Source organism: Eleutherodactylus coqui, chromosome 2, assembly GCF_035609145.1.
Source record: "Eleutherodactylus coqui strain aEleCoq1 chromosome 2, aEleCoq1.hap1, whole genome shotgun sequence".
Lineage (NCBI taxonomy): Eukaryota > Metazoa > Chordata > Amphibia > Anura > Eleutherodactylidae > Eleutherodactylus > Eleutherodactylus coqui.
The window spans coordinates 132,166,308-132,192,702 of record NC_089838.1 but is presented as its reverse complement, the minus strand read 5'-3'; the positions used below and the strand labels follow the sequence as shown (position 1 = coordinate 132,192,702).

The 26,395-nt window shown below is 43.7% G+C and overlaps 1 protein-coding gene across 1 annotated transcript in view; it reads right to left on the bottom strand.

Annotated features, from left to right (window-relative positions):
- AMDHD1 (amidohydrolase domain containing 1) overlaps positions 1-26,190 on the bottom strand; it is a 33,769-nt gene extending 7,579 nt beyond the window's left edge. Inside the window, exons 1-6 of the mRNA XM_066589867.1 lie at positions 26,054-26,190; positions 23,655-23,761; positions 20,766-20,830; positions 11,442-11,719; positions 7,152-7,377; positions 592-716 (exon numbers count right to left, since the gene is read on the bottom strand). Of these exons, the coding sequence (XP_066445964.1) occupies positions 592-716; positions 7,152-7,377; positions 11,442-11,719; positions 20,766-20,830; positions 23,655-23,761; positions 26,054-26,190 (938 nt within the window). The remainder of the gene's footprint in view (positions 1-591; positions 717-7,151; positions 7,378-11,441; positions 11,720-20,765; positions 20,831-23,654; positions 23,762-26,053) is intronic.
- Positions 26,191-26,395: the final 205 nt, after the last annotated feature.

The window sequence follows — 26,395 nt, the reverse complement described above, 5'->3', positions numbered from 1 at the left end:
TTTACATGTAACGATTGGCACTCATTTTCAGCCATTTGAACGAGTTTTGAGTGATAATCGTTGCATGTAAAAGGGCCTTAAGTGAGGTCCTCTAGTAGGCCACCCTGAGTGATTTTTCAACACAAAAAGTGATTTTAAGTAAATAAAGTGATTTACACTTCTGCGAGTTATCATATTTGCTATCACTTAAGCACATGTTTTTTAAAAGTGCAGTGCCTATTTAACGGGATATTCTGGTTGTAGATCGTTGTTTCAAGTTTTTACCTATCCACTGGAAAACTGATAGATCAATGGGGGTCCGACCGCTGGAACCCTCACCGATCCCAAGAATGAGGGACCCATGCCCCCTATTTTACAGCTCAAGACACAGGCCCCTGTTCCCATAGTGTGGTGGGGAGTGGAGCTGCTGGTTGCACATGCACAGCAGTGGCTCTATTCCACACAATGGCATAGACACATAGCCACTTATCTCTGTCTACGCCATGGAAATGAATGAAGCGGCAGTGTGGATGGGTGAAGACCTGAAAAAACGACCTGTGACCAGAATATGCTTTTAAGACCATACATGACAAGACTGTGCATGACCATTACCTCAGGATGTAAGCAGTTGTAGGCAATAGAATGGCTGAACACTTTGCAGCAGCAAGAGCAGAAATCCCTTCATCACTTATTTCTTCTAAGTGACTAACGGCAAGTGCTCCTAGTTCTGCACCCAGCTGGAAAATAGTCATCAAATTCAAACACAAAGTCATTAGATATAATAATTATATAGATAGTCAAGATCACTTTCCTCCATATTATTGAGCTATTGATTTAAAAATAGCAAAAATGTCACTTCTTAGAATATAAATTACACCGAGCTGCATTCTATTGTTATTTATCAGTTATACCTTTCCAAATACTTTTACTTAAATGTTGTTACGAGTGTGCCGTACTTCTTCTAGTCTGAAAGTTAAATGGCAGAGATAACTGCAACCTTATCCCCTTGTGACATCTGGTACCATTATGTAATTGGGATGGTCTATATTGAGTCAAATATCAAGATTTTTAAGTTGTTTGTGACAAAGAGAATGGTGGAGTTGTATATGATAACGAAGTATCCATACAATTTTCATTATTCTTTTTTTATGAAAGGGTGAAACCCTGGAACTTTCGGGTCATTTTATTGTAGTTACACACTCGTATATAAGCACGACTTACTTACAGACATTTTGTTGCATTAAACAGATCAGGTTTACCATGTCTGCCATTATGTTCCTATGCAGTTAAATCCATATTCCCATTTTATGAAGTGATTGCATATCACTAGGACATGGCATCACATATGACCGATGGGGTTTACATCTCTGGGACCCCCACCGAGTTTACCTAGAGCACGAAGGGGACTCCTCGCAGGTGATGCACTGCATCACTGTTTTCCATGTACAGCTGTGCTCTGGCCACCTGCTATATAGGGAACTACAGTGTGATCCCTTCAATCTCAGGATCAGTGTGAGCCCCAAAGGTTGCAGCCCCCATTTTTAAAGTAATGGTACATAAAGTGACGTTATATTAATAGAATAAGTTGGGAATACTTCTTTAAACGTTTTTCCAGCTTTGCAAGTAGGTTATCAGTTTTAAAGAGTAGGTCATCTATAGCTGATTGGCACAGGTCTTCCATCCGGAACCCTGGCAGATCAGCAGTTTGCCAGGCCACTGTCACCTTATACAGAACAGGAAGCAGATAGCGAATGGGACAGTGAAGTGAATGGGAGCTGTGCCTGCAATACCACACCAGGCCATTGCACAACGTATGGAGCCATTGCTTCCTACTCTATATAGGGTGACAGCAGCCCAGCAAATAGCTGTTCAGCTGGGGTCTCGTGCGGTGAAACCTTGCCAATTAGCTATTGAAGAGCTGGCAAACCCCTTTAAATGTATCTGATTTTGATAATTAAATTATAAGTTTCAGAGATTGCCTACACGGCACACTTAAATACACGAGATAAGGGTGGTTAACATTTCTGAGAGACTTTACATACATCTTATAATGATCATCATTCACAAAAATGCACAAAAACCCTTTAGTTTTTCTGCTATAGTGACCACATAGGAGATGCTGAACAATTTATTACCTGAAAAGGTGATATTGACAACAGATATACTAAAAACACAATTTTTTTATTATCTACATGGAAGTGGTTTCTAGGAAATAAGTTAGTTTCTAGAATTGTACAAATAGAAACAATGGATTTTGTAATCCACTGGGAACAGTTATTATGAAATATGTAATCCAGAAGGCAGATAACATTCAAGTCTTTATATGGATATTTCTATGGGCAATTGCAGGGAAAAAGGAAGCAATTGTAATCCAGTTGCTTGGCAGTCTACCAAACAAGGTTCTCTTAAAGGGGTTGTCTCGCGAAAGCAAGTGGGGTTAAGCACTACTGTATGGCCATATTAATGCACTTTGTAATATACATCGTGCATTAAATATGAGCCATACAGAAGTTATTCACTTACCTGCTCCGTTGCTGGCGTCCCCGTTGCCATGGCTCCGTCTAACTTCGGTGTCTTCTTGCTTTTTTAGACGCGCTTGCGCAGATCTATCTTCTCCATTCGGCTCGTCTCGGCATCACCGGCATTTTGGCTCCGCCCCCTTGTACGTGTCTTCGTGAAGCTCCGCCCCCATCACATGTGCCGATTCCAGCCAATCAGAGGCTGGAATCGGCACATGTGACGGGGGCGGAGCTTCGCGATGATGCGCACAAGGGGGGTGGAGCCAAAATGCCGGTGATGCCGAGCCAAGCCGAATGGAGAAGATAGATCTGCGCAAGCGCGTCTAAAAAAGCAAGAAGACACCGAAGTTAGACGGAGCCATGGCAACGGGGACGCCAGCAACGGAGCAGGTAAGTGAATAACTTCTGTATGGCTCATATTTAATGCACGATGTATATTACAAAGTGCATTAATATGGCCATACGGAAGTGTATAACCCCACTTGCTTTCGCGAGACAACCCCTTTAAGTGCTTGTGATATCCTAGCCTATAAAAGCAGGAAAAGGTATATATCCACCACTCACTGACCTACTTGAGAATGATCACAAGGAAGAGTGGCTTGAGAAAGATCACATTTTGTGATTGAAATGTTGCTGTTTTATGGAGGAATAAAGGTTTGTTACAGTGCTTTTTGACACCATGGTATGCTGCAACAGAATTACTTCTAGCTGCCACTCAGTGACCTGCTCATTGCCAAGGGGAACAGAAGGGCCTATTGCTGCTCAACTCTGCCACTTCTCGCCTGCTAATCTTTTTTAAGTCTTAAGTAGCGTAGTCCCAAATACTATCTTGGCTGCTAGGGGTCTGCCACAGGCTTATCCTGCCCAGCTCCAATCTCTCCCGCTTTTCATTCAACCCAAACTGTTTCCACTCTCTCCACTGCACTTGTTTGACTTTCACCTCTGCGCCATCACCCAGTCTCTCTCCACCACTCCTGATGACTTCTCTAACTGCAGTCCTCACTTTCTCCTTCATTGACTCATCCCCCTCTACAGCTTCTCCACCTACCATTTAGCTGTTTAAGTTTTAAAGTGGCAGTACCATCCTTACACATTTTCTTTTTTCTTATATCCCCCATTTACAGTAAGAACTGTAGGTATAGCATCTGAGGAATTGATAATATTCCAACACATAAAATCCCATTTTAATCTCTGTGTACTGACTGCAGCCAGGTTAAGGATGTCAATAGCACAAAGCAGTTTGTTTTGGGACACCCTAAGAGCCCAGGTAGAGTTTAGATTTCAATTGTAGAACTAGACATGTAATAGAAAATGAATACTTTTCTAAATGTTACCCCTGCCGACAATGTATATACATTTTACTGTATAGTATTTGATGCCCATATATTGTGAACACCTATATTTTTTTTTCTTATTAGTTCAAACCATTTTTCCTTTTTCTAATCTTTTTAATTTCTGATTGTTGAGGTTTTTATTCTGTTTGCCATGGCTTATAGGATTTGCCATGTTGCCTGAGCTGCAGTTAACAGCATTTACACATATGCTGTACAGCAGTCTCACAGACACAATGGACAGAGGAGGAGCCATCGATTTCTATGGAAAAGTTGTGGACTTGATCTTTGACATGTACATGGATCATTGTGCAGGGAGAAAAATAGACATACGGTGGCATCATCTATTGTGAATCCTGTGTTATCTATCTTTCTATCTGTGCTTTCATTCTAATCCTGCCTATGCTGATGAGACAACTGCTGAAAAGTTTTCTCTGCTGAACAAGTAGTATCTGTTAAGTCTCCTTCATTCGTGAACTGCAGAACTGCGATCTGAAGTCGATACTCATGGACAGACATACACCAACGACTGACAAACACTCAAGACACTCACCATACATACCTGCACACATAAAAGATGGAATTGCTATAGAATGTACAAGGAATTATCTCGCGAAGTGGCCAAGACACTTAAGTCCGCAAGCCCACTTCAAGGGTCTTTGTTGTCTTGTGGGTCCCTCCTCTAACAAGACAACTAACCCCAGGAAACCTGCCCGATAAGGACAGCCCCACGCTGGAACCTGAGGATCTACCTCGTCTTAGATGATAAATGATCCACAGCAGGACACACCAACACGCTCACCAGGGATTGCATACCACACAGAACACCATTTACACTGAACAGGACAGTTCATACACCTAGTTCGGCCACCTGCACAGACATACAGAATACGTCGCTGTTCACACCTCATGTCTGGCCACCTGCGAAGACCTAATGAACACCTCCCTGTTCACAGACACAGAACAGGACTGTCCACAACTCACGGCTGGCCACTCACAAAGATATACAGAACAAGTCACTGTTCACACAAGACACAGGACACCATGCATAGAGCAAACACCAGGGTGTCGGGAAACCAGCCTCCTCTAGCATAGGGCTGGTCTATATATATGCAGCAGACCAGTGGGGATTGGCTGGCTGGCGAACTTCACACCCAGCCAATCCCCAACCTAACAGTATCAGCCTATTATTAGGCTTAGTGCTCAGTATGAAACGTGCAAGATTTTTCCATTTTAAAACAGATTGCGACATCAAAAATTAAACAAAAAAGAGCACCAAAATTCTTTAAAAGAATATGTTTGAACATAAAAACTTGATTTATACAGTAGGTCACTTTCTGTTATATACACATCCACTTTAGGGAGGAAGAAAAACAACACGGTACAAAGCAAGTTTCATTGTTGGGAAATCTACCTGTAGAACTGAAATTACCTTGATCTATGACTATCTCTGTTTGCTATACTCAAGCAAAGAAGCAGGCAGCATTAAATTATGGGATGAGCTTTCATTGACCACTGACATAACAGGGCACTGATAAGGAAAGTCAATATCAGTAAAAAGGTCAAAACAACATATGAAATTTGTTAAATAGTACACACAAAAAGAAAATGTTGCAACATGATCACAAGAATACTGCTATAATAATGTTATATAATAATGTTGTATTAGAGAATGTATATTACTGTATAAGAAAATACAAAGATCAACAAAACATCCTAATGAAAAACCTTTGAATACTTTATATAGATAAGCATGAATTTGTTTTTCTAGTACATTTATACAAACATAGTGGACACTATGAACTCAAGCCAAGTATTCTGCACCCTATAGGCTTAGTTTTAAAGGTGTTTCCCAGGCAGCGCCCGTTGTCTGTCCCAGGATACACCTGGTCGGAGTGAAAGCCGTTGCTCTGAACCCTGTGAAGGAGTCGGCACTTGCAATTGCAGGTGCAGGTGCCATTAATTTCAATGAGAGCTGGGCCTATAGTTACATGCGCTGGCCACTATACAGGGGTCAGAGCTGAGGCTTCCACTCCGATCACGGTGTATCTGTGTAACTGACAGATGGTGCTCTCTGGGAAAACCCTTAAGGTCGTGGCCCTTTTTTTTTTTTTTTACATTTTTGGTTTTTATATGGTTTTTTTTTTTTTTGCTATACTAATTTAAAAAATAAAATATCTTTGGAAAAAAAAATTATTTTCTGTCGCAACCTGACAGCCATAACTTTTTTTTCTTTTTTTGACAACATAGTTGTGTGGGGGCTTGGTTTTTTGTGGGTACATTTTGTAGTTTCTTGGAGCACATATAACGGACTGACCAAAATATGACAGGGTGACCAAAAAAAAGTGCAATTTTGACGTGTAATTTTTTCTGACAACGTTCACCATGTGGGGTAAACGTTACTTTAGATTGGACTTTTATGGACGCAGCCAAACCAAATATGTTTTGGGTTTTTTTAAATTAAGATTTCTTTATTATAAATATGGGGAAATAATTTTTAAAAACTTTTATTTCCCTTTATTTATTTATTATTCCATTTTTTTTTAGTCCCCATCCGGAACATGAACTTGCAATGTTTGATCGCTCCTGCAGTATGATGTAATACCATAGTATTACATCATTCCGTGATCTGACAAGCCACGTCACAGGCATGGTTTGATAGGCAATCTGCAATGGCAACCCTGGCAATCAAAAAGTACCCCATAATCTCATTGCAGGGGGCCATTCGGGATCGCCGAACTCTGATTGGGGCATTTAAATGCTGCTGTCAGAATTGATGGCTGCATTTAAAAGGTTAACAGTCACGATCAGCATGAATGCTGATCATAGCTGTTGTCGGTAGGTGTCAGCTGTAAGAAACAGCCAGCATTTGCACTGTAGGGAGCGGGGTCGGCTCCCAAGTCTCCTCCATGCAAAGCCCAAACCTCTATGACATAACTGTACATCATGGAGCGTTAAGGGGTTAAGGTGTCATACACAATACGACTCGGATAGGATACAGATCTAGTTGCTAAACATAGCTCTCCCCTCACATTCATAAGCTTTGGATGTAGCAGTCGTGACAAAATGATCACAAAGCACCTTGCTCGTTTTGGATAGGCACATATCTATAAGCTGCTTTCTCCTGATTTTCACATTGTAAGATGTAATACAAAAAACGTATAGATCTTAATGGGCAATAATAATATTACTTGTTTATGTAGTGCCAACATATTCCACAGCACTTTACAAATCAGAAGGTAGTATAGGTACCTCTGAATCTATAACAGTTGGAGCCATACAAATAGAGTACGTTTGAAATCAGAAAAAGTCAAAGAAATACCTCTGCTGAATTCATGGGGTTAAGCTCGTCTCCATGAAAGTTCAGATGTAAGCCGATGGCTTTCCCAGCAAGAAGAATTCGTCTGGTGGACTCCAAGTCAAAGACTCCTTTTTCACAGAAGACATCAATATTGTCTACATGAATTTCACCATTTAAAGCCATTTGCTTCAAGGCAGGAAGATGATGTTCTATTATGTCATCCGTGGCTTCTTTTGCACTTTTTCCTCTGAGGAATAAGAAAAGAGCATTTGCATAAGTAGCAATGTTTTTTGTTTAGTGCTTGGTTTGTTGCAAATGCTGTAATTGTAATCTACTAAACCTCTCCACAAGTTCTGATACCCTTGCAAAAAAAGTCACAACAATAAACAAAGACAATCTAACTAAACTTATAACAAAAAACTTGGCATAATTTGACATAAGGTGTTTCAATTAAGGAGAGGCACTTGGAAGTGTGGGTGTCACAGGAGATTTTCCAATTAAATAAAGGCATACAAAGCCTGGTTACTGACAAATCTTGGTCAGTTTGAACCATGTCTTGATGAAAACAACTTTCATAAGACATGTTATCTACAAAACCATTATTAAAGATCTGGGTATACATCAATCCACAGATAGACAAATTATCTATGCATGGAGAAACTTCAAGGGTGTTCCTACTTTTCCAAAGTGTGGGTGTCCCATTAAGATCTCTCCAAGAGCAAAATACACAACCCTGAAAGAGGTGAAAAAGGACCCAAGGACTGATGAAATTGCTCAAATGGCAATAAAAGGGAGATATTGCAACAATGAATGACTTCAACATGCTTGATGTTGACAGGAATATACCTAGTGCACTTACAAGCAGGAGCAGGAATTTGATGCAGACACTTAAAGGAGCATCTTTAAAACAGTTCACTTGTTAGGTCATCAACCAGAGAAGATAGCATTCTAGATTTAGTATTCACAAATAGGGATCTAGTGTCTGAGTTACAGATGAAAGAATTTGTTCTGTGTTAGGGTGCCTTCACACTTGTAATCACGATATCGCTGCGTTTTTAACGCAAATGTCAATAATGTTAAAAACGCATCGCACAAAAAGTGTGAAGGCACCTTTAATCAGGACTTCTGAAGAGAAGGATTTAGGGGTTCTGATTTCTGACAGCTTCAAAATGAGTCCACATTATGGTCAGGCAGCAGTAAAAGCAAATAGGATGCTCAGTTCCTTAGCTAGAGGTCTAACCAGTAGTAAAAGGGAAATTGTGATCTTGCTGTATAAAGCTGTGGTGAGACTACATTTCGAATATTGTTCTGTAGACCTCACTTACAGAAAGGAAGCATGCTGGGCTGAGAGGTGCAACTCTTAATTAGGCCAGTCTCACACAATCAGATTTGAATTGCGGATTCTGCGATCGCTGTCTGCACGTATGATATGAGGGCATTGAAACGCACTGACTTTCACCAGTTTGCTCACGCTTGAGGGTAGGAATTGCGGATTCTGCGAGAAGAAAAATCGCAGCATGTTCTATTTTACTGTGGATTCCGCCCATATGAGCTCCATTGATTTCTATAGATACGTTCGATCTGCAGATTCCTATAAATGTTGCTAGGAGACCAGATAACAAATGGTATAAAGAAAGCAGGAAATTGTGGGCAGACAATACAGGACGGAGTCTGGGGAGAAATACACCCATCTAGACTGCAACCTCCGCTTATTCTTCTTGGCTCTTTCTCTACAAGAATAAAGGTGCATTTACACGCACAAATGATCGCTCAAAATTCATCAGAAACTAACAGTTTTGAGTGATGATTTTGCATAGGTACCTATGGGTTAATCAGCCCTTTAGTACTTTATTGCATACATTTGAAGAACAGCGGGTGGTCTGTTGTCTAAATACATCACTATTGTGCTCTCTAATGGGACAGCAGCTATTAAAGAATGTTATCAGCTGTTATCAGTGCTGTCTGTGGAGAACTGAGCATGCTGTCCCTCTTATCATATTGTCCTGAAGGAGAAGGATTTCATGTAGACCTAAAGTCAGCGAAGAGGAAGAAAAAGAAAGGTGAAACCTAAAGCCAAGGAGAGAAGTTAATATAAAGGAATATATGCAATGCATTATTTTTAAAGAACATAAAACAGCAGATCAATAGATTCAAATGTACTTGGCAACTCTAAAAATCTGCTCAAAATATATTATAACTCATAGCCTATGGTCCATAATTACAATTTGTAACTAGACTCATAATCCATAATCATAATGCATAATCATCATTCATATTTCCTGGTTTATGATCAGAGAATCATAATGCATGGTTATAATTAGAGATGAGCGAGTATACTCGTTAAGGCACATTACTCGAGCGAGCAGTGCCTTAGCCGAGTATCTCCCCGCTCATCTCTAAAGATTCGGGGGCCGGCACGGGTGACAGGTGAGTTGCGGCAGGGAGTGGGGGGGGGGGGGGGAGAAGGAGAGAGAGATCTCCCCTCCGTTCCTCCGCGCTCTCCCCCGCCGCTCCCCGCTGGCCCCCGAATCTTTAGAGACGAGCGGGGAGATACTCAGCCAAGGCACTACTCGCTCGAGTAATGTGCCTTAGCAAGTATACTCTCTCATCTCTAGTTATAATCCATAGCTCAAAATTAATTAAAAACCATCCTGCTAAAAATTACTGACTTATCTAAATATAGGAGGATAAGAGGATAAAACCGGAAATTGACTGTTACCGCAAACTAAAAGTTGCATAAAACTCCTAAAAAAAACTTGCTCTCATAATAAATCGAAATGTATCGTAAAATATGTATAAATACTAAAATACATGCATGACACATAAAATTAACTTACAGGCCATAGAACCATATCATCATAAAATATCATCAGATAAATCAATGTGGTCTAAATAGCAAAGAAAGCTCCTGGTCATGCATCACGCTGAACTACACAAACATCAGTTGATTCAACTACTTATTAGTTCATAATTAAAATAGATCATTAGGAGGATATAAAACCTCCATTGTCAACTACTAAGAGTTGCGCCATTCAGCCCAGCATCTTCCTTTTCAACACATTTTCATGCCCCGTTGCACAATTGTGTCGTCCTCTAGGCTGGTAGCACTTAAGGAATTTCATTCATCACCATCTTCCATTGCACTACACTAACAGGATTGAAAATGCTTGTAGAGTAGCCCAACTTATTTGGGCTCTTCTAAAGAAAGACATTGATAAAATAGAGCGAGTCGAAAGACGGGTTAAAAAAAATGGTGGAAGGTCTCAAGAACAAAACGTATCAGGAAAGACTTAAACAAACGTAATTTGTACAGCCTGGAGAAAAGAAAGTAGAAAGGGGACATGATTTAAACCTTTTTATATGTTACATGCATAAATCATGTTCAGAGAGGAAATACGTCAGGAAATATTATTTTACTGAAAGAGTAATAGATGCTTGGAACAAACGTCCAGCAGACATTATTGGAAAATCAACAATAAGTGAATTCAAGCATGTGTGAGATGAGCATAGAGCTATCTTCAGAGAGAACTAAAAAAGAAACAAGGGCAGATTAGATGGATCGTATGTAGAGATGAGCGAGCATACTCGGCTACGCCCCTTTTTCGCCCGAGTACCGCGATTTTCGAGTACTTCTGTACTCGGGCGAAAAGATTCGGGGGGCGCCGTGGGTGAGTGGGGGGTTGCAGCGGGGAGTGGGGGGGGGAGAGAGAGAGGGCTCCCCCCTGTTCCCCACTGCTACCCCCCGCGCCGCCACGCCTCCCCCCGACACCCCCTCAAATCTTTTCAACCGAGTACTGAAGTACTCGAAAATCGCGGTGCTCGATCGAGTAATTACTCGAAACGAGTACGTTCGCTCATCTCTAATCGTATGCTCTTTTACTGCAACCAATTTTCTATATTTTAACAGCAAAAGACCTATGTACGAAAAAAAGGCAAAAAAAATCCCTGTTCAAGTGTCTACTATTAGAAAAACACCAAACAAGAATGGTGTTCATGGCATGGCACTAGAGTTGAGCAAAAGTACTCTTCCGAGCTTGATGCTCGTTCGAGTATTAGCATACTTGATGGTGCTCACTACTCGAGTGAGCATCATGCCGTGTTCGACCCCACCCCAGTTTTGACCCCTCCCCGCTGCGCACGTCAACGGTAGTTTGTGGCTGGCTTGGAGGAGAGAGGAGGAGAGGAGAGAGGGAGAGAGAGAGGAAGCACCTATGTTCTGTTATTATCCAGTTTAGAAATGAAATGAACTGTTTAGAACGGTAGACTTCATACATTAATATGTCATAGTAATATGCCATTAATATGTCTTACTTTGGTACAGAATGAGCCCCACAGTATGTGGAGGAGATGCCGATATCCATTTCCCTCTGAGCTCGTTCAATCACTCTCAGCATCTTTAGTTCTGTTTCTAGTTTTAATCCATATCCACTCTTGCACTCAACTACAGTGGTTCCAGATCTGAGCATGCGTTCTAGGCGTTGTTTAAAGCTACAGAACAGTTCTTCTTCTGAAGCACTTTCTGTATGTTCCACTGTAAAATTTATTCCTCCTCCAGCCTGATGAACGTCCATGTAAGTGGCACCTGCAAGCTAAAACCCATACAGAGAATTGAGGTTTTTAAAATGTATTACATGTGTAAGAATGTCCAACTCTTCTGGACTGTGGAGCAGAGGCGCAGCTAAAGGTTTGTGGGCCCTGGTGTAACAGTTCAGCTTGGGCCCCTCCTCTGTGCAGGTCCTCACTGACTGAGTTAAAATATATAATATGAGTTTCTATCAGACACTTATGCTTGGGGGTTAGGAAGCTTACAAAATCACCATCTCTTGGGTAATATGATTGGCACATGAAGAAACTGCAGTTCCACACAAAGGATTTTGATTTAGGCCTTAGTCAGACGGGCGTTTGTCCGCGCGATTTGCGCATGCGCATGCGTCCGGCGATTTTTTAAAACCATTGCTTTGCAATGGTATCGGACACATGAGCGCTTTTTATGCGCTCGTCCGATAAATTATAGAACAGAAATCGCAGCTCGCACCTATCTGCGATTCCTGTTCTCTTCTCTATATGCGCTCAATAGGGCCGGTGGCAGCAGCGCCGACCCCATTGAGAACATATAGAAGACAAATCATTCTTCTCTGCCACAGCTGTAACAGCTGTGGCAGAGAAGAACGATGTTTGCCCATTGAATTCAATGGAGCCGGCAATACAGCCGCCTCCATTGAAAGCAATGGGCTGCCGGCGAGCGCAGGATGAATTGTCGGGAAGGGCTTAAATATATAAGCCCTTCCCTGCAATTCATCCAGAAATGTGTTAAAATAAAAAAAAAAAAAAAAAAAAAAAAAAAAAAATAATATATATATATATATATATACTCACCTTGTCCCGGCAGACGGAGTTCAGAGCAGCCGGCCTGCAGTGGGTGTGAAGGGGGTGTGAGTCAGACTTGCCCCTGATTGGCTCAGAGGCAAGTCTGACTCACACCCCCTGCAGGCCGGCTGCTCTGAACTCCGTCTGCCGGGACAAGGTGAGTATATATATATTTTTTATTTTAACACATTTCTGGATGAATTGCAGGGAAGGGCTTATATATTTAAGCCCTTCCCGACAATTCATCCTGCGCTCGCCGGCAGCCCATTGCTTTCAATGGAGGCGGCTGTATTGCCGGCTCCATTGAATTCAATGCGCTGGACAGCTCCAGCCCATTTCTAATGAAATGCGGCTAGGAGCAGATTTTTCGGGCGATTTTTTTGGCCCCGGTCACGCGATTTGCGGATGCGCATCCGTCATGCGATCCGCAAATCGCGCAAAAAAACGCCCGTGTGACTAAGGCCTTAGATTGGGGCTACATGGAGACTTTTTGTATCACTCCTTTCTAATGTTATTATCAGTCCAGGGGAATGCTGTGAGTTGCATGCAACTGAGAGCGCTCCTGTGGACTGCAGCTGTCATTCATTAAAATTTGAATCGTGCTACAGCAAGTCTCTCTATAGCCCCAGTCTTAGAGGGAACCTGTCACTTCCCCACAGCACTATAAACTACGTTATGGTGTACTGTATGGAATTTCTCCAGCAGGTTCTGGGGTATTCTGTAGCTTCCTAATTATGTAGTATGGCATGCGCACGCCTTGCAATAACCAGTCAGACACAGGCTATAGTTCTCGGGTCTAAAACTGGATCTGGGCGTACAATGCTTAGAGCCTCAGGTTTATTGAAACACATAATAACTGCTCTTTATGGGCGTATAACATATTACATCAATAACATATTGTATTTTCATTCGTTGGGGCATATAGAATCCCCCGCCCCTCCCCACACCGCTCTCAAGTCCAGTGTATGAGTGAGTCTTTGTCTCCTCAACAAGTGGTCAGGCAAAAGCAGCTTCTTTGTCTCAGAAGTTGAGGGTGGGGGAGGGCTGGGAAAATGCCCAAAGTGGATACAGTTCTTCAGTCTTATAGTATAGCATTGTGACTTTAACCCTTAAGAGGCTGCAGAGGAACTTTACATTAGGCTAATGTTATAGCACACATCTTTCACCCTGCCATTGTCCAGCAATTACCATAATGAGATTGTGTGGCCATTAGCCTCTACAGAGTTAAATCATTACAGCTGCGTAATACATCTAGTTTATACAAATCAATAGACATTTTACGCTAACTAATCATCATGTCTACTACAATGGTGCAGTTCGGGAATGTGACAGGGAGACCGGTGATGTATTTTTCATACTCACTCACTTCCTGGTTCCCGTGACGTCTGTCTGTAAAGTCTGCACGCCGGACGAAAAACAGAGTCCCATGCGCAGGGCACTTTAAAATGTGTCAGCTTTTCATGCTGCACGCCAATTTCACTGGGTGATAGCACTAGATCGCAGGAGTGGTTGAGTATAAAAACCACAAAACCTGGCTCCCCATCAAGTCCCTTAACAGCACTGTAACTTAGTTTATGGTGCTGTGGGCATGTGACAGGTTCTCTTTAAGCCTGATGAAGGAGCATTTAGCTCCCTTGAAAGCTTGCTTATATAATTTTTCTGGTTAGCCGATAAAGGTATCAATGCTATAATACTATCATCCTTTCTATACAAGAGTATGCAATATTACAAGCAGACCCTGACAAATGGAAAGTAGAGGAAATGTTTGGAAAAGTAAAAACCTGCTCTCCTAAATGTGATCTTTCAGGATCTATTCATATCTGCGCTCTGGTGCCTCATATTGTGTAATACTTCAAAAGGAAGAATACCTCCAGAATGCAGCATCTAGTGGAGTATTATTGAATTATTATTCACGTGAAATCAAATGCAGTGTTTTTTTGTGTTGGATGCAGACAGAAAAAGATGTCTATATATTTCTGTATTTGCGGTGTATGGAGGTACTAAAGCCTTTAATGGCGTCATATTACAGCTTCATTCAGCTGTATAGGCTGCTAATAATATTTTTAAAGTTAAGTCAAGAACTTATGGGGATGGGCCTGGTAAGATTGTTTTCGGTCCATCAATATACAGCGTATTCACAAACTGAAAATCCCCTATTCCTTGCATATTTCAGCCTTTCTGTGTGCAGTGCAATGAGCTCCCGCCCCCTCTCCTCCCCTTGCCACACTTTGCAATTGGAGGGGGGGGGCAGGGGCGGATCTACGGTCCACCCCGCCCCCTCCCATTGCAAATAGTGGCAAGGGGCGGAGAGGGGGCGGGGCTGAGTGCACTGCTCCCGGCCCATCCCACCTCCACCCCCTGCAGAGAGCGACAGTGTATATTGGCCGGGCGTGAAAACCTGGCCGATATACGGATGTCCGAATAAGCCCTAAATCTGAGCAAGTTAGACTTGGGATCACATGACCATCTGAGGAGAAAGAGGCCAGGAGCTCCAGACAGGAAGCAATAACTAACCAAGGTAAACCCAGCGCAGTTATATGTACTAGATAATAACTACATAATGAATGGAACGAAAAAGTTACCAGAGTGCCCCTTCAATAATTATGTTTTATATTGTGTTCTTTAGGCTTTATTCACACGAGCGTATATCGACCGCCGTTTTCACGTCCGGACAAAATACGCTACCCATCTGATGCATTGGATTCCAATGCATCAGATCAGACGGGCGATTTTCTGCCGTGAAAAAGCACCCGGCTGGCCAAGATAGCTCATTTCGGCTTGGCACTTTTATGCCGGGCAGAAAAAGATAGCCCTGGAACTATGGTCAATGTATGTTGACTAGAGATGAGCGAGCACCTAAATGCTCGGGTGCTCGTTACTCGGGACGAAATTTTCGCGATGCTCAAGGGTTCGTTTCGAGTAACGAACCCCATTGAAGTCATTTTTGTATATCGCCGATGCTCGCTAAGGTTTCCATTTGTGAAAATCTGGGCAATTCAAGAAAGTGATGGGAACGACACAGCAACGGATAGGGCAGGCGAGGGGCTACATGTTGGGCTGCATCTCAAGTTCCCAGGTCCCACTATTAAGCCACAATAGCGGCAAGAGTGAGCCCCCCCCTCCCAACAATTTTTACTTCTGAAAAGCCCTCATTAGCAATGCATACCTTAGCTAAGCACCACACTACCTCCAACAAAGCACAATCACTGCCTGCATGACACTCCGCTGTCACTTCTCCTGGGTTACATGCTGCCCAACCCCCCCTGCACGACCCAGTGTCCACAGCGCACACCAAAGTGTCCCTGCGCAGCCTTCAGCTGCCCTCATGCCACACCACCCTCATGTCTATTTATAAGTGCGTCTGCCATGAGGAGGAACCGCAGGCACACACTGCAGAGGGTTGGCACGGCTAGGCAGCGACCCTCTTTAAAAGGGGTGGGGCGATAGCCCACAATGCTGTACAGAAGCAATGAGAAATATAATCCTGTGCCACCGCCATCAGGAGCTGCACACGTGGGCATAGCAATGGGGAACCTATGTGCCACACACTATTCATTCTGTCAAGGTGTCTGCATGCCCCAGTCAGACCGTGGGTTTTTTATAAATAGTCACAGGCAGGTACAACTCCGCAATGGGAATTCCGTGTGCACCCACAGCATGGGTGGCTCCCTGGAACCCACCGGCTGTACATAAATGTATCCCATTGCAGTGCCCTGGACAGCAGAGCTAATGTCAGATTAAATGCAGGTGGGCTTCGGCCGACACTGCATGCCCCAACCTGACCGGGGTTTTTAATTCATAGACACAGGCAGGTACAACTCCCTATTGTGAAGTCCCTGTGGACCCACAGCATGGGTGGCTCCCTGGGACCCGGAGGCGGTGAACGGCCTTCGTCCCACCTTGTGGGGTGCTTGGCCATCATATGTCTGCGCATGCTGGTGGTGGTGGCTCCCCGGCTGATCTTGGCGCGACAAAGGTTGCACACCACTGTTCGTCGGTCGTCTGCACTCTCAGTGAAAAACTGCCAGACCTTTGAGCACCTCGGCCTCTGCAGGGTGGCATGGCGCAAGGGGGCGCTTTGGGAAACAGTTGGTGGATTATTCGGTCTGGCCCTGCCTCTACCCCTGGCCACCGCACTGCCTTTTCCAACCTGCCCTGCTGCTGCACTTGCCTCCCCCTCTGAAGACCTGTCCTCAGTAGGCGTAGCAAACCAGGTGGGGTCAGTCACCTCATCGTTCTGCTGCTCTTCCTCCGAATCCTCTGTGCGCTCCTCCCTCGTACTTACTCCAATTACTACTACCTGAGTGATAGACAACTGTGTCTCATCGTCATCGTCCTCCTCACCCACTGAAAGCTCTTGAGACAGTTGCCGGAAGTCCCCAGCCTCATCCCCCTGACCCCGGGAACTTTCCAAAGGTTGGGCATCGGTCACGACAAACTCCTCCGGTGGGAGAGGAACCATTGCTGGCCATTCTGGGCAGGGGCCCGGGAACAGTTCCTGGGAGTCTGCCTGCTCCTCAGAATGTGTCATTGTAATGGAGTGAGGAGGCTGGGAGGAAGGAGGAGCAGCAGCCAGAGGATTCAGAGTTGCAGCAGTGGACGGCGCAGAATTCTGGGTGGTTGATAGATTGCTGGACGCACTTTCTGCCATCCACGACAGGACCTGCTCACACTGCTCATTTTCTAATAAAGGTCTACCGCGTGGACCCATTAATTGTGAGATGAATGTGGGGACACCAGAAACGTGCCTCTCTCCTAATCCCGCAGCAGTCGGCTGTGATACACCTGGATCAGGAGCTCGGCCTGTGCCCACACCCTGACTTGGGCCTCCGTGTCCTCGCCCGCGTTCACGTCCTCTAGGCCTACCCCTACCCCTCAGCATGCTGTATTACCAGTAGTGCAGAAACAGAACGCTGTAATTAAATGTGCCGCTTATTGGCCTGTGGTTGGAGGCTGACTTCGCTTACGGAACACACAGCAGAGGCAGGAAAGAATTTTGCGCAAGCCTGCTGTAACACTTAGCTGGCTGCGTATGAATTAGGACAACTACCCCCAGCAGAGACGAAGTAAAGTCAGGACAGTCACAGGCAGCCCAAATAGATTTTTTTTCTCAAATTTTTTTGGAAAAGCCCACTGCCTATATAGACTGGATATGTCTTTCACTGTCCCTGCCTCACCACCACTACTGGCCGTGGACTATGTAAAATTACTGCAGACTGTTTCACTCTGGACAGGATGACAGCGGTGATGTACAGTTAGGGCCAGAAATATTTGGACAGTAACACAATTTTCGCGAGTTGGGCTCTGCATGCCACCGCATTGGATTTGAAATGAAGCCTCTACAACAGAATTCAAGTGCAGATTGTAACGTTTAATTTAAAGGGTTGAACAAAAATATCTGATAGAAAATGTAGGAATTGTACACATTTCTTTACAAACACTCCACATTTTAGGAGCTTAAAAGTAATTGGACAAATAAACATAACCCAAACAAAATATTTTTTTTTCAATATTTTGTTGCGAATCCTTTGGAGGCAATCACTGCCTTAAGTCTGGAACCCATAGACATCACCAAACGCTGGGTTTCCTCCTTCTTAATGCTTTGCCAGGCCTTTACAGCCGCAGCCTTCAGGTCTTGCTTGTTTGTGGGTCTTTCCGTCTGAAGTCTGGATTTGAGCAAGTGAAATGCATGCTCAATTGGGTTAAGATCTGGTGATTGACTTGGCCATTGCAGAATGTTCCACTTTTTTGCACTCATGAACTCCTGGGTAGCTTTGGCTGTATGCTTGGGGTCATTGTCCATCTGTACTGTGAAGCGCCGTCCGATCAACTTTGCAGCATTTGGCTGAATCTGGGCTGAAAGTATATCCCGGTACACTTCAGAATTCATCCGGCTACTCTTGTCTGCTGTTATGTCATCAATAAACACAAGTGACCCAGTGCCATTGAAAGCCAGGCATGCCCATGCCATCACGTTGCCTCCACCATGTTTTACAGAGGATGTGGTGTGCCTTGGATCATGTGCCGTTCCCTTTCTTCTCCAAACTTTTTTCTTCCCATCATTCTGGTACAGGTTGATCTTTGTCTCATCTGTCCATAGAATACTTTTCCAGAACTGGGCTGGCTTCTTGAGGTGTTTTTCGGCAAATTTAACTCTGGCCTGTCTATTTTTGGAATTGATGAATGGTTTGCATCTAGATGTGAACCCTTTGTATTTACTTTCATGGAGTCTTCTCTTTACTGTTGACTTAGAGACAGATACACCTACTTCCCTGAGAGTGTTCTGGACTTCAGTTGATGTTGTGAACGGGTTCTTCTTCACCAAAGAAAGTATGCGGCGATCATCCACCACCGTTGTCTTCCGTGGACGCCCAGGCCTTTTTGAGTTCCCAAGCTCACCAGTGAATTCCTTTTTTCTCAGAATGTACCCGACTGTTGATTTTGCTACTCCAAGCATGTCTGCTATCTCTCTGATGGATTTTTTCTTTTTTTTTCAGCCTCAGGATGTTCTGCTTCACCTCAATTGAGAGTTCCTTTGACCGCATGTTGTCTGGTCACAGCAACAGCTTCCAAATCCAAAACCACACACCTGGAATCAACCCCAGACCTTTTAACTACTTAAAGGGGTTGTCCCGCGCCAAAACAGGTTTGTTTTTTTTTCAACCCCCCCCCCGTTCGGAGCGAGACAACCCCGATGCAGGGACCTAAAGAAAAATCCGCACAGCGCTTACCTGAATCCCCGCGCTCCGGTGACTTCTTACTTACCGGCTGAAGATGGCCGCCGGGATCTTCTCCCTCGGTGGACCGCAGGGCTTCTGTGCGGTCCATTGCCGATTCCAGCCTCCTGATTGGCTGGAATCGGCACGTGACGGGGCGGAGCTACACGGAGCCGGCATCCTGCACGAGCGGCCCCATTGAGAAAAGGAGAAGACCCGGACTGCGCAAGCGCGTCTAATTTGGCCATTAGACGCCGAAAATTAGGCGGGCTCCATGGAAACGAGGACGCTAGCAACGGAGCAGGTAAGTGAAAAACTTCTTATAACTTCTGTATGGCTCATAATTAATGCACAATGTATATTACAAAGTGCATTAATATGGCCATACAGAAGTGTATAGACCCACTTGCTGCCGCGGGACAACCCCTTTAATTGATAACAGGTTAACGAGGGAGACGCCTTCTGAGTGAATTGCAGCCCTTAGAGTCCATTGTCCAATTACTTTTGGTCCCTTGAAAAAGAGGAGGCTATGCATTACAGAGCTATGATTCCTAAACCCTTTCTCCGATTTCGATGTGGAAACTCTCATATTGCAGCTGGGAGTGTGCACTTTCAGCCCATATTATATATATAATTGTATTTCTGAACATGTTTTTGTAAACAGCTAAAATAACAAAACTTGTGTCACTGTCCAAATATTTCTGGCCCTAAGTGTAAGAGGCAACGCAGAGGCAGGAAAGAATTTTACGCAAGCCTGCTGTAACACTTAGCTGGCTGCGTATGAATTAGGACAACTACCCCCAGCAGAGACGCAGTACAGTCAGGACGGTCACAGGCAGCCCAAATAGATTTTTTTTCCCGAATTTTTTTGGAAAAGCCCACTGCCTATATAGACTGGATATGTCTTTCACTGTCCCTGCCTCACCACCACTACTGGCCCTGGACTATGTAAAATTACTGCAGGACGCAATGCTCTGCACGGCCGATACACAAAAAAAAAAGTGCAACACTGCAAAAAGCAGCCTCAACAGTACTGCACACAGTCAGATGTGGCCCTAAGAAGGACCGTTGGGGTTCTTGAAGCCTAAAATCACTCCTAACGCTCTCCCTATAGCAGCTCCGGCATCAGCAGCACTTTCCCTGATCTCTGTCAGAATGCATCTGTGGCGAGCCGCGGGAGGGGCCGATTTATATACTCGGGTGACACCTGATCTCGCCAGCCACTCACTGCAGGGGGGTGGTGTAGGGCTTGAACGTCGCAGGGGGAAGTTGTAATGCCTTCCCTGTCTTTCTATTGGCCAGAAAAGCGCGTTAACGTCTCAGAGATGAAAGTAAAAGTAACTCGAACATCGCGTGGTGCTCGCCTCTAGTAACGAGCATCTCGAACACGCTAATACTCGAACGAGTATCAAGCTCGGACGAGTACGTTCGCTCATCTCTAATGTCGACCTTATCCTAAATGTATGTTGACAAATGAATAAATCCCTGTGTAGCATATACCGTATAACTGTATATTAAATATAGTATATCAAGCCTAGATCAAGTTACTTACTTTCATAGCAAATTCATGTACTCTGTCACCTGCCCACACAGGATGGGTGTGAGCATCTATAAAGCCTAAAAAACAAATCGAACAAGAATTTCATGGCCATTATTTACAACAGGATATTATCCCCTTAGTGACCGGCAATACGCCTATTTACTGACCTCACTAATGGACTTTTAACCTGAACATACAAAGGTGGTAGCTTTGCTGACTACTGACAGCCAGCCTCCTGCTCTTACTGTCAGGAACAGAGGAGCCTCAGATCCTGGCAGTGTAACCCCCTACATGACACAATCAATAGCAACTGCAGCATGTAATCAGATGACAGTGGGATGGGGTGTCTCTTGTCACCCATCAGCACCATGCAATGTAATTGAAAGGACCAATGGGTTCTCATAACACTATTAACCAAGACAGTGATTCCTTCTGACACACCACTACCCATAACTATGCATACTCGGCCGAGTGCATGTATTTTCAATAGGGATAGGGGAATAAGACCTTAAAGAGAGTTTCCTACTAATTACATTTATTCCCTATCCACAGGGCGCCTGACAGTCGGGACTGTTTACCCCAAGTCTTCCATGAGTAGGAAGCAGTGATACACATGCAGGACCATTGCTCCATTCACTTCTATGGAAAGATTCCTGAGCACATCAATCTCCCTCCATCCTATAGCAGTAAATGAAATGATGGTCATTCATGTACTCCAACACTCCATTCATAGAGGATTCAGGACGCGCAAATAATTTTTCGATTTTTTTGGCTAAGGGCTTCCTCACACGGCCGTGTTTTTGTCCCTTTATGCAGCTGTGATAATCACGACCACATAGCGGGACGAAACAAAAGCATTGATTTCAATTATTTTGTTTTCACTAGCTCATTTCTTTGGTGTGAATACTGCACCCAAGAAAAGACAGGACTTGCCCTATCATTCCCACACATAGATAATCTATATATATAAAGCTGAAAGCCCTCACTGACTCACTGACTGACTGACTGACTGACTGACTGACTCGCCGAAAGTTCTCCAACTTCCCGATATCGTAGAAACATGAATTTTGGCACGAGCATAGATTATCTCCAAAATAGGAAAAGCTAATGGGTCCCAACTCGATTATTCAATTCTAGCGCAAAAGAATTGGCATCGAAATTTTACGTACATAATCTAAATCTGTCACTTCCCAATGTCATAGAAACTTAAAATTTGGCACGGGCATTGATTATGTCATAAATAGTAAAAGCTAATGGGTCCCAACTCGATTATTCAATTATATGCGCAAAAGAATTAGCGTCCAAATTTTACGTACAGAATCTAATTTTCTCACTTTCCGGTGTCATAGAAACGGGAAATTTGGCACGAGCATTGATTATGTCATAAATAGGAAAAGCTAATGGGTCCCAACTCCATTATTCAATTCTATGCGCAAAAGAATTAGCGTCCAAATTTTACGTGCGGAATGTAATTTTCTCACTTTCCGGTGTCATAGAAACGGGAAATTTGGCACAAGCATTGATTATGTCATAAATAGGAAAAGCGAATGGGTCCCAACTCCATTATTCAATTCTATGCGCAAAAGAATTAGCGTCCAAATTTTACGTGCGGTATGTAATTTTCTCACTTTCCGGTGTCATAGAAAAGGGAAATTTGGCACGAGCATTGATTATGTCATAAATAGGAAAAGCTAATGGGTCCCAACTCCATTATTCAATTCTATGTGCAAAAGAATTAGCGTCCAAATTTTACGTGCGGAATGTAATTTTCTCACTTTCCGGTGTCATAGAAACGGGAAATTTGGCACGAGCATTGATTATGTCATAAATAGGGAAAGCTAATGGGTCCCAACTCCATTATTCAATTCTATGCGCAAAAGTATTAGCGTCCAAATTTTACGTACATAATCCAAATCTCTCACTTCCCAATGTCATAGAAACATGAAATTTGGCACAAGCATTGATTGTGTCATAAATATGAAAAGATAATAGGTCCCAACTCGATTATTCAATTCTAAGCGCAAAAGAATTAGCGTCCAAATTTTATGCATGTAATCTAATTCTCTCACTTCCTGATGTCATTTTATATGAAGGAAACGTCGCATGGTTACCTCCACGTGGTGTTTCCTGGGTAACGCAGAGAACTATGCAAAATGGTGAACATATGTTTTTCCTCAGTATCTCTAAAGTAACCACGACTTCATAAGATTTTCTGTGTGAACACCAGATAAACACCAGTACCAAATTAACTCGGGCGAAGCCGGGTATATCAGCTAGTACTACATATGAGAAAGATAGGGCAGGACTCATCTTCCTGCTTTTTTTTTCAAACTCCTGTGCTATGGCGCGGAGTTTGAAAGGCTGGAGAAAAAATTTTTAAAAACTGTTCATGTGAAACTACATTCCGTTGTTGCGCATAAGCCCATTTGTTTTTGCCCTTATTTTGCAGATCTTGATATACATTTGTAAGAAAAGAATGAACAACAAATTCAGGCTGCATTCAGATGACCGTATATCGTCCGGGTTTTCACGCCCAGCCGATATACGTCGTCTCTCTCTGTAGGGAGGGGGGGGGGAGGCTGGAAGAGTCGGGAGCAGTGCTCTGAGCTCCCGCCTCCTCTCTGCCCCTCTGCACTATTTGCAATGAGAGGAGGCGGAACGGGGGCGGGGCTAAGTTCCAGGAATTAGCTCTGCCTCTCCTCATTGAAAATAGTGCAGGGGGTGGAGAAGAGGCAGAGAGGGGCGGGAGCTCAGAGCACTGCTCCCGGCTCTTCCAGCCTCCTCCCTCTGCAGAGAGAGACGCCGTATATTGGCGTGAAAACCCAGCCGATATACGTTCGTCTGAATGCACCCTCAGGCTGATTCTTGCTGAGAAGCATATGACAAGGTGCAATCACTTACCTGGTAGAACACATTTTCCTGTGCAATCAATCACAGTCTCAAACTCTGCAAGTGAAAACTGGGCCCGTATGGCATCTGTAGGTCCGATAGCCTTTATGAAACCATCACTACAAATAATGTTATACTGTTGTGATCCATTTCAAAAACATGTCTTTATTACAAATACTTCAATAAGAAAACACATGAATACTTTTAAGATTTTGACCAGTTTTCCCCAATTCCTGGGTCTCAGGCTCTTGGCATCTGCAGACACTATTGCTCAGCAATGGCAAGTGGAGCACAAGTAGGTTCAGGGGGATTGTATGGATCGTTACTAGAGATGAGCGAGCACGCTCTGATAAGGCAGTTACTCGAGCGAGCAGCGCTCTTCTTGAGTAACTGCATTCTCATCCGAGCAGTCTCGGGGGGAGAGAGATCTCCCCCCCTACCCCCGAATCTTTTCTGACGAGCAAGCAGGTACTCGAAAAGGACGATACTCGCTTGAGTATTGTCCCTTAACGAGTATGCTCACTCATCTCTAATGCAGATCCATGTGAAGTAGTGACATGTCACTACTTCACGTGGATCCGTGCAGAACTGCGTCATATATTCTGTACACAAATTTTGCCCATTTCACTTCTTCATGTAGATGGTGTTGTAAATTCCGCATGCAGATTTTGCCCATTTACAGGGCTATATCCAGGTACAGATCTACTGCAGAACATGCAGCAGAAATGCACAGCATAGACATGGATTTCTGCCGCTGGTTGTCACACGGGCGACAAAGTCATGCGGTTTTCTTGCATTGCGACAATGCTACAAATCGCATGTATGTGAAGCCCATGCTTTCCTATGGGTCCTTTCACATTAGCGATGTTTTGTAGCATGTGACATTGCGATATGCACGCAACCTGCAGAGTTTTGTAGCCCATGTTTCCCCATGGAGCCTTCCTCTTTGTTTCATCGCACTGCACGAAAATACGGTTTTCGGGGGCGATGCAATTTTGATAGTAGGAAAACCTACTGTCAAAGCCCTAAACTAAGCGCTAGCTGCAGGGAAAAAAAAATGCACATACATTACCTAGAAGCGCTGTCCGGGCAGTTAGGGCCAATATACTGATGCGATATTGCTGCGAATTTCTCGTAGCGACGCCATGTTTCTCGTGCGAAGGAGGCCTAAGAGTGCATTCAGACAGTACAGTTGATGTGCGATTAAGGGCTTCGACAGATGAACGTATTCGCAAATGTGCTCGCCGCAATGTAGCATATTTGCGAATGAACAAGATTTAGAGATGGCAATACTCAGGCTCATACATGCGTGTCAGCACATAGTACTATAAATTTTGCTCTCCCAACGCCACTTCAGGGTGACTACCCACTACAGTTCTTTTTCACTGCGAAATTCGCAGCGTTTTTTTTCTCTAGTGGTCTATGGAACTTGTTAATGTTAAAATCGCGATATCACGGTAAATTGTGATTTTGCGCAATCACGATTTTATCATTAACAAGTTCCATAGACCCCTGGAGAAAAAAACGCTGCGAATTTCGCAGTGAAAAAGAACTGTAGTGGGTAGTCACCCTCACACACGCGTGATACTGCCTTTTCGTGGAATGGAATGGCTATTTAAAGCCTAATAAGAGCAGCTGTCTTATTTTCCCTACAAGGTCCCCCTTGGTTTTTTGAACCTGCCACAGACTCCTTTGCCAGCTTGCTGCGTAAAACGCAGAAAGATAGAGCAGGTCCTATCTTTTCTTGTGCGCAGGAATTGCTTGCAAGAAACACGCTCACGAGAACAAACCCATTGAAATCAATGGAGTCACTTCATCACGTTTTGCGGCGTGAGTTTCATGCGTGCAAAAAGAGCGCAAACACGTTCACCTGTTTAAGCCCTAAAACTGAAAAATAAAAAAAGCAATAATCGCAAAACAGTTTGTGGTTTTTCGTGTGCTCTTTTAAAATGTACTGACTGAATATGGCTTGAAGAGAAAAAAAGCGGAGAGGTCTGATCAAGTAAAAGCAAAATATGCCATTTTTAGAATACTGCTCTATTTCTTGGAAGTTGTCTTAGAGGTTGAAAGAAATGGCAGAATTTAATGAGATGACGTTTATATAATTTAATTAGACTTCACTCATTATTGGTGTGCACTGGTAAAATAGTTTGTGTTTCTACCAACACATGTTTTTCTATGGACCTTCCAGAAGCTTTTACAGGGTGCACTGGTCTAATGGAAATGACAGTGGGCAGTCATTACAATAATTAGATTAAAATACTGCAGTGAAGTCGCAGGAATCCACATTATACCAATATGTATGGAATGGTTTCCATAGCTAGTCGAAGATTGTAACCGGCTCTTCACATATGTTCATCCAAATTTGAGGAGACATGATAGATAAAAGCTATTGCTAAGCAGTGACTTACCTGCCCACCACCAGGCTGGCTTTCTCCAGCACCACCAGGCGTTGCATTCCCTCCTGGAGCAGGAATTCTTCTTCCTTATTGCAGATAACAACCAATTGCTCTGCATTTTCCAGCAAAAGCCTGAATTTGCAAGACATCTTAAAAGCTGCAACCAGGTAAAGTGTTGTGTCCTAAATGCTGAGTTCAGGCTCAATAGAGCACAACATGTGTTTGTTTACATTGTACAAAGGCTGCAGAACTGCAGTCATGGGGGGGGGGAGGTAAGTTCGGTAACCTCCCATCCACTTTATACTAGTGGGAACTGGCCCTTCAACTTCTTTTAAATCTCACCTTATTTTGTTC